The sequence below is a fragment of the Sander vitreus genome, chromosome 8 (genome assembly GCF_031162955.1).
Source record: "Sander vitreus isolate 19-12246 chromosome 8, sanVit1, whole genome shotgun sequence".
Classification (NCBI taxonomy): Eukaryota; Metazoa; Chordata; class Actinopteri; order Perciformes; family Percidae; genus Sander; species Sander vitreus.
In genome coordinates, this window is record NC_135862.1 from 4,043,982 (window position 1) to 4,056,621 (window position 12,640).

At 41.9% G+C, this 12,640-nt stretch overlaps 1 protein-coding gene across 1 annotated transcript; it reads right to left on the reverse strand.

Annotated features, from left to right (window-relative positions):
- Window positions 1-2,094: 2,094 nt before the first annotated feature.
- On the reverse strand, window positions 2,095-12,157 carry fezf1 (FEZ family zinc finger 1). Its single transcript, XM_078256010.1, has 4 exons — window positions 11,345-12,157; window positions 7,490-7,624; window positions 3,795-3,927; window positions 2,095-2,330 (listed from the first exon to the last, which is right to left on the reverse strand). The coding sequence occupies exons 1-4, from the start codon at window positions 12,155-12,157 to the stop codon at window positions 2,095-2,097; spliced, it is 1,317 nt and encodes a 438-aa protein (XP_078112136.1).
- Window positions 12,158-12,640: the final 483 nt, after the last annotated feature.

The window sequence follows — 12,640 nt, forward strand, 5'->3', positions numbered from 1 at the left end:
CTGAGAGGCGACTGGAGGAGTCGAGGACGGGGGTTTCCTCTGGGGTTTCTTCTCGTCACATTTAGGCTACTTTTACATTGCTACGTTTTGGTTTGAAAAAGAAATATCTTTTGTTACGTTTACACCTCGCATTCACACTGCTCTGGCGTTTCAGAGCCTCTAAACCGGAGACATTTGGAAACACTTCTTCACGGTCGAAAAACGGAGACGTTTCGCCGCCTGATTGGGTCATGACGCCTCGTTCTATGAGCCTAAGCTACTAACGTTACCATGGCAACTACCAGCAACGGGCGGGGTATACATGCTGTCTCCTGTTTACCCCGGCAGCGCATGCCCAGTATACGTACGTGAATGTTGATGAGATATATTTGGTTTGGGCGTGTTAGTTACAACGGAGGTTAGTTCTTCTACTGGAGCTAAAAACACTTGCGTGCATGGAGATTTCGGCTCAAGAAAACCTGCTTAACAACCGAAACGTAGCAATGTAAATGTAGCATTAGGCTTGGGGCGGTATAACATCACGACGGTATGATAACCTTCAGCAAAAATATCACGGTTTCATGGTATTGCTATTACAGCTTCGAAATGTATTGTTTTGAAATGTCTGGGTAAAAAAACGAAATTGTGAAAAAAAAAATTCTCCATTGAACACAATGTATGTCATTTCTAAACACACTGGCAGGGAGAGGGGTTTCTGTCCTCAACGACTCATTGATTTGACACATTGAAAGGTTTTGAAACCGTGACTTTTTGAAACCGCAGTATACCTTGAAACCGGTAACCGGCCCATGCCTAGTCACATTTATGCCGCCCCATCTGGGGAAATTTATACAAAAAAAAAAAAAGACAGACTTTCTGGACTCAACCAGGCGAGCTGCTCACATTTAATAGAAATAAATATCGACCAAAACATAGATTAACCTCATCGAAGATATTTTCATCTTATATATTTTAGCTTCACTGTCCCCAAACAGAGATTGAAAATCATCGTAATGTGACAAAATACTGCTTAATTTCATAGGTCGGATCTGTTTTTAAAGCAGGGCCATAAATACTTAGGAGGTCCCCGGTCGTACTGGATTGACGACCAAAAGATTTCAGTGGGTTTTTTCATATCGTGATTGTCAGTTTGTTATCTGTTACAGGCTAAAGTGTCACACTGTATCCGGGTCAGAAGGGACCGCCCCCAAACGACACGATTGGTTATCATCTGCGTCCGTCAAAGGGATCCTGCTAGTCAAAATTTAAAGGGACACTTTTACAATTTTGCACATGAAATATCAGTGTATTAGTCCCCCTCAGCCGGCTGTATAATGTCTTCAGTGTCTTCTGTCTGAGAAATAACCTTGATGATGTCACAGTGATATCATCAGGGTTATCTCAGCTTTATAAACTTAACTTTGCAACTAAAAAGTTACAAACTGGGCATGTGGAATTTGAAAGACGTGGCCAGGCAAGGAGGGTCTAATCAAAAGACACAATCCAGTTGCATTTTTGTAGGAAATGTAGGATCCTGTGTTTTTGGAGCTTAAATCATATACAGACCAAAAGTCAGGATGTCTCTTTCTCTGCTGCTTTTTCTTATTTGGTCTGTTTTCTTTTTTTTGGCTTCAAAATAAAGTTATTTTGTCTGTATTAGCCCCAGAATCGGCCTTCATGTTTTGGAGGATTTCATGGCTGCACAAGAATGAAGCAAGTGGCCAAAAAAAGTGAAGTGAAGAGCAAGATTTAGTGATTTCTGGGCACCAATTATTGATTAAAAGAAGCATATTGGGTTCAAAATAGGGTTGGGCATCGTTTTGATTTGAACAATTCTGAATCCAATTCCGATTCTTCCTTTTGATTCCGTTTCTTATCCATTATCGATTCTGATTCTTCGGGGGGGGGGAGGGACAAAGCACATTTATTGAGGGCACAAGTTCCTAATTTATGAGAATAAGTTTCTCTCTAACACCTACAGGGCTCCGTAAATCTGGTTTCCGGCCTGATGGGGACACTGATGTAAGTTTTTGGTGCGACGGGATGAAGGGAAAGGAGCATCGGCTGTATAAAACCAGGTACAGAGTCATTGTCCAGGTCGGAGCGGAGCGTCTCTCAAGCCTGCAGGGGCGACTGCGGGCCGGCCAGGTCGTGCAGCTTCCTGATGTGTTTCTTCAGGTCAAAGTTCCTGCAGAAGCCCTTGCCGCAGGTGGGGCAGGTGAAGGGCTTCTTGTCGTTGTGCGTGTGCATGTGGAAGGTGAGGTTATACACCTGGTGGAAGGCCTTGTTGCAGATCGAACACTTGAACTGCTTCTCGCCGCTGTGCGTCAGCTTGTGGTTCTTGTAGTTTCCTGCACAAAAGTCAGAGGACAAGGAGTCAGACGAAAAAAAAGACAAAACACTTTGAGTAATCATTTTTGTAGGGCTGCCCCAAGGGCGAAGGTTTTCTTTCAACATTGGGGGGGGACAGTAGCCTGGGAAAACCCTGACGTACTTATGGCAAATTTGAGATTTTCTCTGTAAGTCCGTCTGGCCGAGAGCCCATTCGAGCCCATTTCCAATTTTTCCAAATCGAGGCACCAATCACAACCGTTGAGGCGGGCTTTACACGATGACGGTAGCGCAGCGACGGCGAGCAGTTTTTTGTTTACATTCAACATGACGGCCACCGAAGCGCAGCAACCCGCTGATGCCGCTGCTACGTCACCCGGATCGTTGGTCTGATTGGTTGAAGGACTATCCAATTGCGCCCCGAGGCATTTGAGTGGCGTCCGTTGGTGACGCCCCTTTGGAAATGGGCTGTGAATGAACCTTCCCCAGACCCACTCTCAGTTACAACTGAGAAGGGTCTGGTGTCAACCAGGCTAGGGGGACAGATTATAACTGGGGAAAAAACCTTGAGCGTCAAACGCTTCACTTCCTTGCATTCTGGTGAATGTTTATCCCCCCCCGTCCCCCCTGTAAATTTCACTTATGCACAGAGACATTATCCAGCTTCAAACCCGCTGCGTATCTGCCAATCGGTCCGTTTTATCTCATCATGACATTACAGATACATGTCATTTTCTGTTATTTATATTTGGTTACAGCAATGTGTATATTTTCTCTCTCTTTGCACTTTCAAAGGTTTTTCTCCTAAAGACTAATCAGCTAGAGAACTTAAAGCTATAGAGCGTAGTTTCTGTCGCCCCCATGAGGAATTCTAAGTAATGACAACAACACTGTCGGCGTGTCCACATGACACAAGCCTTCCGTGATCACACATTACCCCCACCCCTCCTCCACGCAGTTACTAGTAGCCAAGGAGGACACGGAGGATTAAAAAAACATGATGGACTCTTCAGAAGAGGTCATTATCTTCACTTGAGTTTCTGAACATAGTCACACTGAGAAATACAGAGAGAGTTGTGTGGAGCTGATAGTCTTAATTAGCTTTATAGCAACTCATTTGGCAACGGCTTGAATGTAACAGACCTTCAATAATATCAAAAAGTTACACACTAAAGATTTAACATCTTGAGACCCAAAGATACTTCAAACTAAGCAAATTGAACTGCCAAATCTGCCAAAATAAAAGGAGGAAACAAAGTGAGTCGTTGAGGGGAATCTAGTTCATAACATCGGGGAGGATGCATGAAATCCCTCTCAAGCGTGGAATCTCCACACAGTTATAAAGAAAATCCTACATACTTTTGCCAATATGTCCATGACGTTGGTATTACATTTCTTTCTAAATAGTATTAAAAAGGTCTTAAATTGAACTTGTGGAAACCCCGGGGGTACCATGTATGATGTTTTCCCTCAATTTTCCTCACCCTTCTGATGAAATCCTTTCCCGCAAAACTCGCAGACGAAGGGTTTGTACCCGGCGTGGATGCGTGTGTGCGTGTTGAGGGTGGAGCTGCGATTGAAGGCTTTCCCACACTGGTTACACTTGTGCGGTTTTTCCTGGAAGAATAAAAAAGGAAATACAAATATAAATATGTTGACTGGTACCAGAAGGAGGGATCATATCTCGTACACAGCTCTTTTCTCTTATTGTCAAGAATGAAGTAATTTATACACTGGCTCATTATTCTCATTATACACATGGTCAAAAGTTTTCCACACCTCAGACTTTGCTTTCTTTGCCGGTGCAACCAAAACGTAATCGCCAGAGGCCAGTCTCCGTTTCACCTTACCATATAACGCATCAGCTGACCGCTCATTTACCGCGCAACCCGGAGCGCAAGCCCGAGCCCGTGTAAAATTATAGAAATTAAGACCGAACCCGTCGGGCATGGGCAAAGATCTTCAGCTCTAGTTCTTAGTATTTTATATCATTTGAGCCTGCCCTGTCAAAGACAAATTTCTGTCACTCGTGACTAGTCTATATCCTTGGCGTTCCACTTCCGGGATTGCTCTGGTGCTGCAGGAAATTTCGCCGGATACATGTATTTTCCGTTTGCCTTCCTCTTTCTTTGTGTGGGAATTTTAAACTCTGGTAGATCTATGAGGACTCTGGTTAACTGCTCCTCAGATCTCTGCAGGGTAAATCCACACAGCTAGCTAGACTATCTGTCCAATCTGAGTTTTCTCTCGCATGACTATTTTACAGCGACTCTGTGCGTAGTTTAGCACCGCCCATAACGATTGTGATTGGAGAAGAAATGCCATTAAACCAGAGCACGTTTTTCTCCCATCCCCAGTTGCCATGTGGAGTAACCAGACCTACGGTGGCCGACAGGGGGCAAACGCACTGCAACTTAATGAAACACACGCAAATAGACAAAACACAAGCAAATTAAGAAAACATCTTCATTAATTTGACAACACATGCGCAGTGGTGTCGAAAATCAAGCTGTTCCACTTAGCTCTTCCCCTAGAGGCCTGGAGAACTTGCGTTGTGTAAACTGGATGCAACGGGTTTTTTTGATGCATTTGTTTTCGGGAATTGTATGCTTTTCTTTTTGCATTGTTTCTGTATTTGCAGCGCATTTGTGTATTTGGTTGTGTGTATTTTCAGCACGTTCGCTAAATGCGTTGCACATGTGTTGTCAAATTAATGAAGATGTTTTCTTAAATCGCCTGTGTTTTGTCTATTTGCGTGTGTTTCATTAAGTTGCAGTGTGTTTGCCCCTGTCGGCCACCGTACAGACCCTCCTTCAGCGCGCTTTGGAGGAAGGTCTGGCAGAGCGAGACTACTCGTGACAGACAATAACGTTTTTCTTATCCGCTTATCTCATCTTATTTTATCTCCTGGCAATGTAACACATATCTGATTAATAGTATATTTTGTGTTTTTGTTGTAATGAACTTTAAATCCATATAATAACAATTATTGCATTTCCAGTGGAAACATCCATTCATGGAATTATTTTGTGGAATGAAAATGTACATTTAATGGATTCCTCCATGTCATTTTCTATGTATGAAAACAGACTTAGAAATGCCAACTGCTGTCTAAACTGTACAACTCTTAGAAAACTGTTGTTTTTACTGTAAATATGGCAGTTATTTCTGTTTCTCTATATGTATCTCTTTTTATTACATGTTTATGAATATTTTGCACACTAACACTTAAAATGTATTTTGGATTGTGTATGTCTACATTAGTGTACACTAATACACTTTAGTTGTGGTTTTAATATAAGCCGTTACAGGTTTCTACCACACCCTCACGTGTATTTTTTTTTTTTGTATTTTTTCTTCAATGTCATTTATTTTGTATTATCTGTGAAACAAATAAACTAAACTAAACTAAGTGGATACATAGTGTAGGGATAGCTATTGATGTGTTCAGGTATTAAAGGAGTGTCACAGTGGAACCACAGGAGGAGATCAAACACAACAGTCTTATCATTTCTGAAGCCCATTTACGCAAACAGTCCAAATTTCAGTCTGACTTATAATGCGACCATGAGCCATAAAATAAATACACACATACATGAACACACACACACACACACACATACACACACACACACACACACACATGTGTGTGTGTGTGTGTTCATGTATGTGTGTGTTCATGTATGTGTGTGTGTGTGTGTGTGTGTGTGTGTGTGTGTGTGTGTGTGTGTGTGTGTGTGTGTGTGTTCATGTATATGTGTGTGTGTGTGTGTGTGTGTGTGTGTGTGTGTGTGTGTGTGTGTGTGTCTGTGTGTGTTCATGTATGTGTGTGTGTGTGTCTGTGTGTGTTCATGTATGTGTGTGTGTGTGTCTGTGTGTGTGTGTGTGTGTGTGTGTGTGTGTGTGTGTGTGTGTGTGTGTGTGTGTGTGTGTGTGTGTGTGTGTGTGTGTGTGTGTGTGTGTGTGTGTGTGTGTGTGTGTGTGTTCATGTATATGTGTGTGTGTGTGTGTGTGTGTGTGTTCATGTATGTGTGTGTTCATGTATGTGTGTGTGTTCATTTATGTGTGTGTGTGTGTGTGTGTGTGTGTGTGTGTGTATGTGTGTGTGTGTGTGTGTGTGTGTGTGTGTGTGTGTGTGTGTGTCTCTCTCTGACCAGATCACTCCTCATAAAAGACTCAAACAGTCCCGCCCACAACACATCTAATAAAACATATGATTGGAAACTGCTACAATGTGAAAAGTTGCTTAGTCGTATCAACTTAAAATAACAAGTGAACTAGTTGCATGACTTATTTTGAGTTTGAACAACTCTTTCTGGATTGTGCTGCCAACGTAACGACAATAGTTGAGGGTACAGCAATAGTTGAATTACCAAGTTTTCCTAACAACTATGCTAAGTCTTTACAACTAATTACGAAGTTATTACAACAACTAATATCAAATGGCAACTTGCAATTATAATAGAACGTTTTTTTTGTTGACACGACATGAAATAACGTGTAGTGCTGACAAAAAAATTAAAAAACCTTTTTTCACAGTGTATCGCTTTCAAATTGATTGACAGGTCTTTGAATACAGGAGCTATTAGACCATCAACGTTATTCATGTGTCCTGATCCTGGTGAGGATTTGTGAACAAGCTGAAAACAAACAGAAAAACAGGCCTTTAATCATGATCACATGTTCTGTTTGCTTTTTCTTTTTTTTAAATCATGGATCTCATGTGTGGGAGAAAAAACTAAAAAGTCAAATAATAAATGACAAAAAAAGAGAAGTAAATAACAAACATATAGGACAGTAAAATGTTGCCAGGACCATTTCCTGTTCATGCTAACCTTCCTTTAATGTTCTATCTTGAATGTATTTTTGACCCTGTAAAGCACTTTGGATTGCTTGATCTAGGGCGTAATTTCCACTTCCACAGGGGGGACGAGTCCCTTAAAAATGATCAACAGGGGAAGAAAACAAGTGTAGCCTATAAATAAAACAGTCAGTATATATATATATATATATATATATATATATATATATATATATATATATATATATATATATATATATACTGACTGTTTATGTTACTGCCAGATTAATATTTAATTAACTTATGTACAAAACAAAAAAAAACTATTTCTAGTTTGACTGAAGTCAGTTTCTGAGTTTTGAGTGTGTGTCATCGTACCTGAGTGTGGATGATTTTGTGTCGGCACAGCGTGCTCGCCTGTCGGAATCCTTTCCCGCAAACTTTACACACAAACGGCCGCGCGCCGGTGTGCACGGGCATGTGGCGGGTCAGGTTGTAGTGCGCGTTAAAGATCTGCGAGAGACAATTACAAAAATGTAATAATACAAAATCATCGAACACATCCAAAACACTTCTCTAAACATCAAAACGACATTGACTTTGGTTTTATTCTCCAAAGCTGCAGGGAGAAAACAGAAAGCTGACATCATGTAGGCCTATTCTTCAAAGTTTCTATAGCAGAAATGTGGGTTTCTTTCAACCTCACTGCCCAAAAGTATCACCGATGGTTCCATGAAACGCTCTTCACAAGTCAAAGGAAGGATCAGTTCACAACTAGCACTGACTTTTGGCTGTTTTATTCAATGTTATAGCATTAGTCTGCTAAAAAAAACGTTGAAAAGAGACAAAAACGTTTTATTTAAAAATGGCAAAATAAGCGACAAAAATGTCAAAAGTGTAAAAAAAAAAAAAAAAAAGTGTTCATTTCCAATTTATTATTTATTCATTTTCGGGGTCCAAATTTTAAATGAAAACTTTTTTTCCAACCTTTTGTTGTTCTTTTTTGTTCAATTCAATAAAAGTAGTGGACTGATCCTCTATGCTACCTGTGAAGAGTAATGGTTGTACGGAACCATCCACGTTAGTTTCTTTTACAATTTGGTGGAAAGAAAGAAACCCCAAATTTCTGATATGGAAACGTTTTAAAAACGGGTCCAGTTTGACCCGAGGACAACAGCAGGGTGAAGGGTTTAATGAATGGCTCGGGAGCGTTTCCATTAAAACTTTAAAAGGAAAAGAAAGAAGAAAATAAATCTGCACGGTGCCCTTTAATGATCAGATTGAGTCTAATTAAAGGTAATCTGTCAGGGGTCCCTTCATGGACTTTGAGTAAATTACAAAAATATAATAATAATAAGATTATAATTTTTTGCCCATTTTTAGGCCTTTATTGACAGGACAGCTGAAGAAATGAAAGGGGAGAGAGAGAGAGAGGGGGGGAATGACATGCAGCAAAGGGCCTCAGATCGGCGCTGAACCTTTAGTTTACCAACTGAGCTATCCGGGTGCCCAATAATAATAATAATAATAATAATAATGCATTCAAATCATCAAACACATTAAAACATACTTCTCTAAACACCAAATCAAACCCTTCACATAACGACATACACGTTTTTTTATTCTCCAGAGCTGAACATTACATTATATTATATTACATGTCATTTAGCTGACACTTTCATCCAAAGCGACTTACAATTGCTATATATGTCAGAGGAGCAACTAGGGGTTAAGTGTCTTGCTCAGGGACACATTGGTTGATGTATCACTATTCATCGCACCTTACTCATCTGTATATCTGTGTTTATATACTGTCTGTTTATAGAAGGTTTATTGTGTAAATATGTTTGATTTATTACTATTATTATTATAACTAATTCTATTTTTTTCTATTTCTTATACTTAATGTATATTTTTTTCTCCTATGTCTACTTAATGTGTATTTGTGTTATTCTGATAATTTTTTTTATTTTTGAGCTGCTGTAGCACAGGAATCTCCACAGTGTGGGATTAATAAAGTCTATCTTATCTTATTGCAGTGGGAATCGAACCCAGGTCTCCCACACCAAAGGCATGCGTCACCCCGAGAAAACAGAAAATGGCACATTCACGTCATTTAGTTTAGTTTCCCTTTGAAACCACTTGAATCTCCCCTTATGTCTCATCAGTTTAAGGATTTATTGAATGGCTCGGGATCTTTTCCATTAAAACTTTTTAAAAAATGAAGAAAAAAAAATGTGCCCGGTTCCCTTTAATGATCAGATTGACTCTAATTAAAGGTAATGTGTCAGGGACATGGACTTTGAGTAGATTTAATGTGTCCTTAATAACACAATAATAACCATGGAAACCTGCACAGCACAAGAAAGATGTTAAAGTCCTAAACAACCCGCGTCAATGTCAAGAATATTTCATGTTTTTAGAAGTTGTTTCTCTGTGTTTATAACCATATATTAATAACCTGGTGTACAGTAGGACTCATACTCCAGTTACAGTAGTCATCATTTATTATCATTTTTACAGTCTTTTGTATAGTAGCTAAGTAGTAGCTGAGTTTTTTTGTCTTAGTTGACTTGTATACATTTTAACATAAAAATGTTTTTGTTTTTTAGATTATTTTTAGGGCATTTTAGGCCTTTATTTATTTATGTTTGGGGCATTTCCGCCTTTAATGGACAGGGCAGCTAGGTGAGAAGGGGAAGACATACAGGAAATCATCACAGGTCGGACTTTAACCCTGGACCTCTGCGTCGAGGCATAAACCTCTATGTATATGTGCGCCTGCCACGGTCGGCCCGGCCACGGTCTTTATTTCTTATAGGACAGATGGAGACATGAAAGGGGGGGGGAGAGGGGGGAATGACATGCAGCAAAGGGCCGCAGGTCGGAGTCGAACCCGCGGCCGCTGCGTCGAGGATTAAACCTCTGTATATGGGCGCGTGCTCTAGCTACCCAGGCGCCCAATCTTTTTCTGTTTTAGTCGGTGCGCTTTTCTTTGCACGTAACTCCTTTTACTTGACTCAAAGAGTCTGCACAAGACTTCCTTCAAATAAAAATATCTATCTAGATATAGATCTATATGGAAATGGTTTTCATTTAGTTGTTTTTTTTGTTTTATTCGGCTTCTTCGGCTCTGTGTTTCTGTTGTTTTGTTTTGTTTTTATTCATTTTTGCCTCCCTTTCCTCATTTCTATAGGCTGTTTTCTATGTCCTTTTTTACCCATCCGTTTTGAAATGCTCCATAAAAATGCCTTAAAAAGAAGCACACGGGTCGGCCTTTAGCTCACCCAGTAAAAGCGTTTGCCCCATTTTGGCTAAATCCTGCAGTGGCGCCGGTTCGAGTCCTGTCTGCTTCCCTTACGTCCCCCATCTCTCTCCCCTTTTCCTGTCTAGCTACTGTCACTGTAGCCTACAATAAAGAGAAAAGCCCCGAAAATATAATCTTTAAAAGTAAGATGATTTTTTTAATGAATCATTCATCTTGATTTAATAGAGAAATGAACATTTCATTTAGATTTGGGCGTCTGAGAAAAGCTTAAAAACTCACAAAAAAGGAGAATCCTTCAGGAAGAAAAAAAAAACGAAACGACGCAACAAAAACATCTTATTTTGAAAAAACCCAGATTTATACTGAAAAAGGCGTGAAGAAATCATTCCAAACACTTCTAAATGAAACTATTTGAATCTTTCCTGTAACTAAGACGAAATGAATCCAGCTTGTTTCTATATTTAGTCTTTTTTTGTTTTTTAATTGTGGCGATCGTGTCTTATAATTTAATATCAACGCGCATTTATTTAATAAAGCATTACCACGTTTGTTTTCTTCAAATCTGATAATTCAAATGACTTCTTCCTAAATTAAAGGGAATTACGATCCCTTTAATTGTTTTCATTTTATGATTTAATGACCCTACAACTATAATAATAAACAATCGGATACATTGTTTTTTTTTTATTATTTAGGCTACAAAATGTTAAAACAAATATTTTCCCAAAGACATTTTGAGTAAATCCGATTCGTAGTTCCTAATCTGGATTTTTAAATCCATCCAGAGGAAAACACGAAAAAGAAAAATGTAAAAAGAAAATAATCAGAAATGAAAGCCTCAGAATTGATTGTTTAATTAACACGTGAATCACACGGTGCATGTTTGGAGAAGTTCCTGTGATTTGGGTTTAGTTTGAGATTAAATAAAAAAGAAAAGAAATCCTCCGTGCAGGACTTTCTCTCACCTTGCCGCAGACCTCGCAGGTGAAGACTTTGGGCTTGTTGCCGGGACACGAGCCGCCGAGCCGGGCCGCCGCCGCCGCGGAGCCCTTGAAAATCTTCTCGGTGAGGATGTGGTCCCGCTCCTTCATGTAGTGCTGGATCTGGCTGGGAGACAGCTCCTTAAAGGCCTGCACGCCGGAGCCCGGGTACCGCTCCCCGGCCGGCTGCAGACACGGCTTGCTTTTCTCCGTCATGAAGGCTTTGTGCCGAGCGGAGAGCAGGTACGAGGCCATCGGGTGCAGGTTCACCAAGCCGGCCGGCGGGGGACAGGCGCCGCTGTCCCCGCCGCAGTTCAGGTAGCACACGGTGCCCATGGCGGGGAAGGACTGGTTCACCACCCGGGGTCGGAAGAGTTTGTACTGGCCGCCGCTGTGGCTCCCAGCGGAGGAGTCCTCCTGTTGGCTCTTATAGTTCAACCCTAAGCCCAGAAAGTCTGCGGGAGCGGCGAGAGAAGACGCGTCGAAGTGTCCCGAATCCAGCCCGGTGATGCTGAGCCGGTGGCCCGGCTCGTACCCGAGCGGCACCAGCGGGATCATACAATGCAGCGAGGACGGACAGGCGTCGGGTTTCCCCGCGGGAGCGGACTGGAACCAGCTGGGGAGCGGTATCGACCTGGGCTCCGGTGTCCTGGCCATAATCCGTTCGATGGAGAAAGCAAGAGGCTTGCTGCTGCCGCCGCCGCCGCCGGAGGTGAGCATGTCGGAGCCCGCGGGCTGGCTCCCAGAAGCCGGGGGGGAGCCGAGGATCCCCGCTGGGCGGCGGAGAAGACCGTCCATCACCTCCGCATCAACAACAACAACAACAACAACAACAACAACAAGTTGCTAGAAGGGAAGCCGGAGGTCGGTGCTGCTCCTCACCAGCCCGCAGCAAAGGGCATCATCAGCCGGGGAACCCCCACTTCCAAATCACCCGCTACCCACCCGTCCTTATTGACGGGAATCAGGGCGGCCGTGGCTCGCTCGATAACGGCGTGCGGAGAGCCGAGACCTTGCCGATCGTTAACCGTCCAGGAAGCAGAGCGGGGAAAGTAGAGGAGATAATCTGCTCAATTGTCCTCCGTCGATTCTGTGCACTTGTCGCCGCTGGAAGAGGAGGAGGAGAGGAGGAGGAGGTTGTCCCTCACTTGGCAGGACTCCTGCTCAACTGGAAGGTATTTGGTAAATCCCTGGTCCCCTTGTGGCTTCGCGTGACATCATGTATTTATAATTTTTAGACGCGCATGCAGCGGCCGCGCGGGGGTCACGAGCTGTCAGAGT

Excerpts from the sequence above, each read along its gene's own strand:
- fezf1 (XM_078256010.1), bottom strand. The coding sequence starts at position 12,157 with ATGGACGGTCTTCTCCGCCGCCCAGCGGGGATCCTCGGCTCCCCCCCG. Across the intron at positions 3,928-7,489 it reads ACAAAATCATCCACACTCAG|GAAAAACCGCACAAGTGTAA; the intron begins GTACGATGACAC and ends TTATTCTTCCAG. Across the intron at positions 2,331-3,794 it reads GAAAGGATTTCATCAGAAGG|GAAACTACAAGAACCACAAG; the intron begins GTGAGGAAAATT and ends ACTTTTGTGCAG.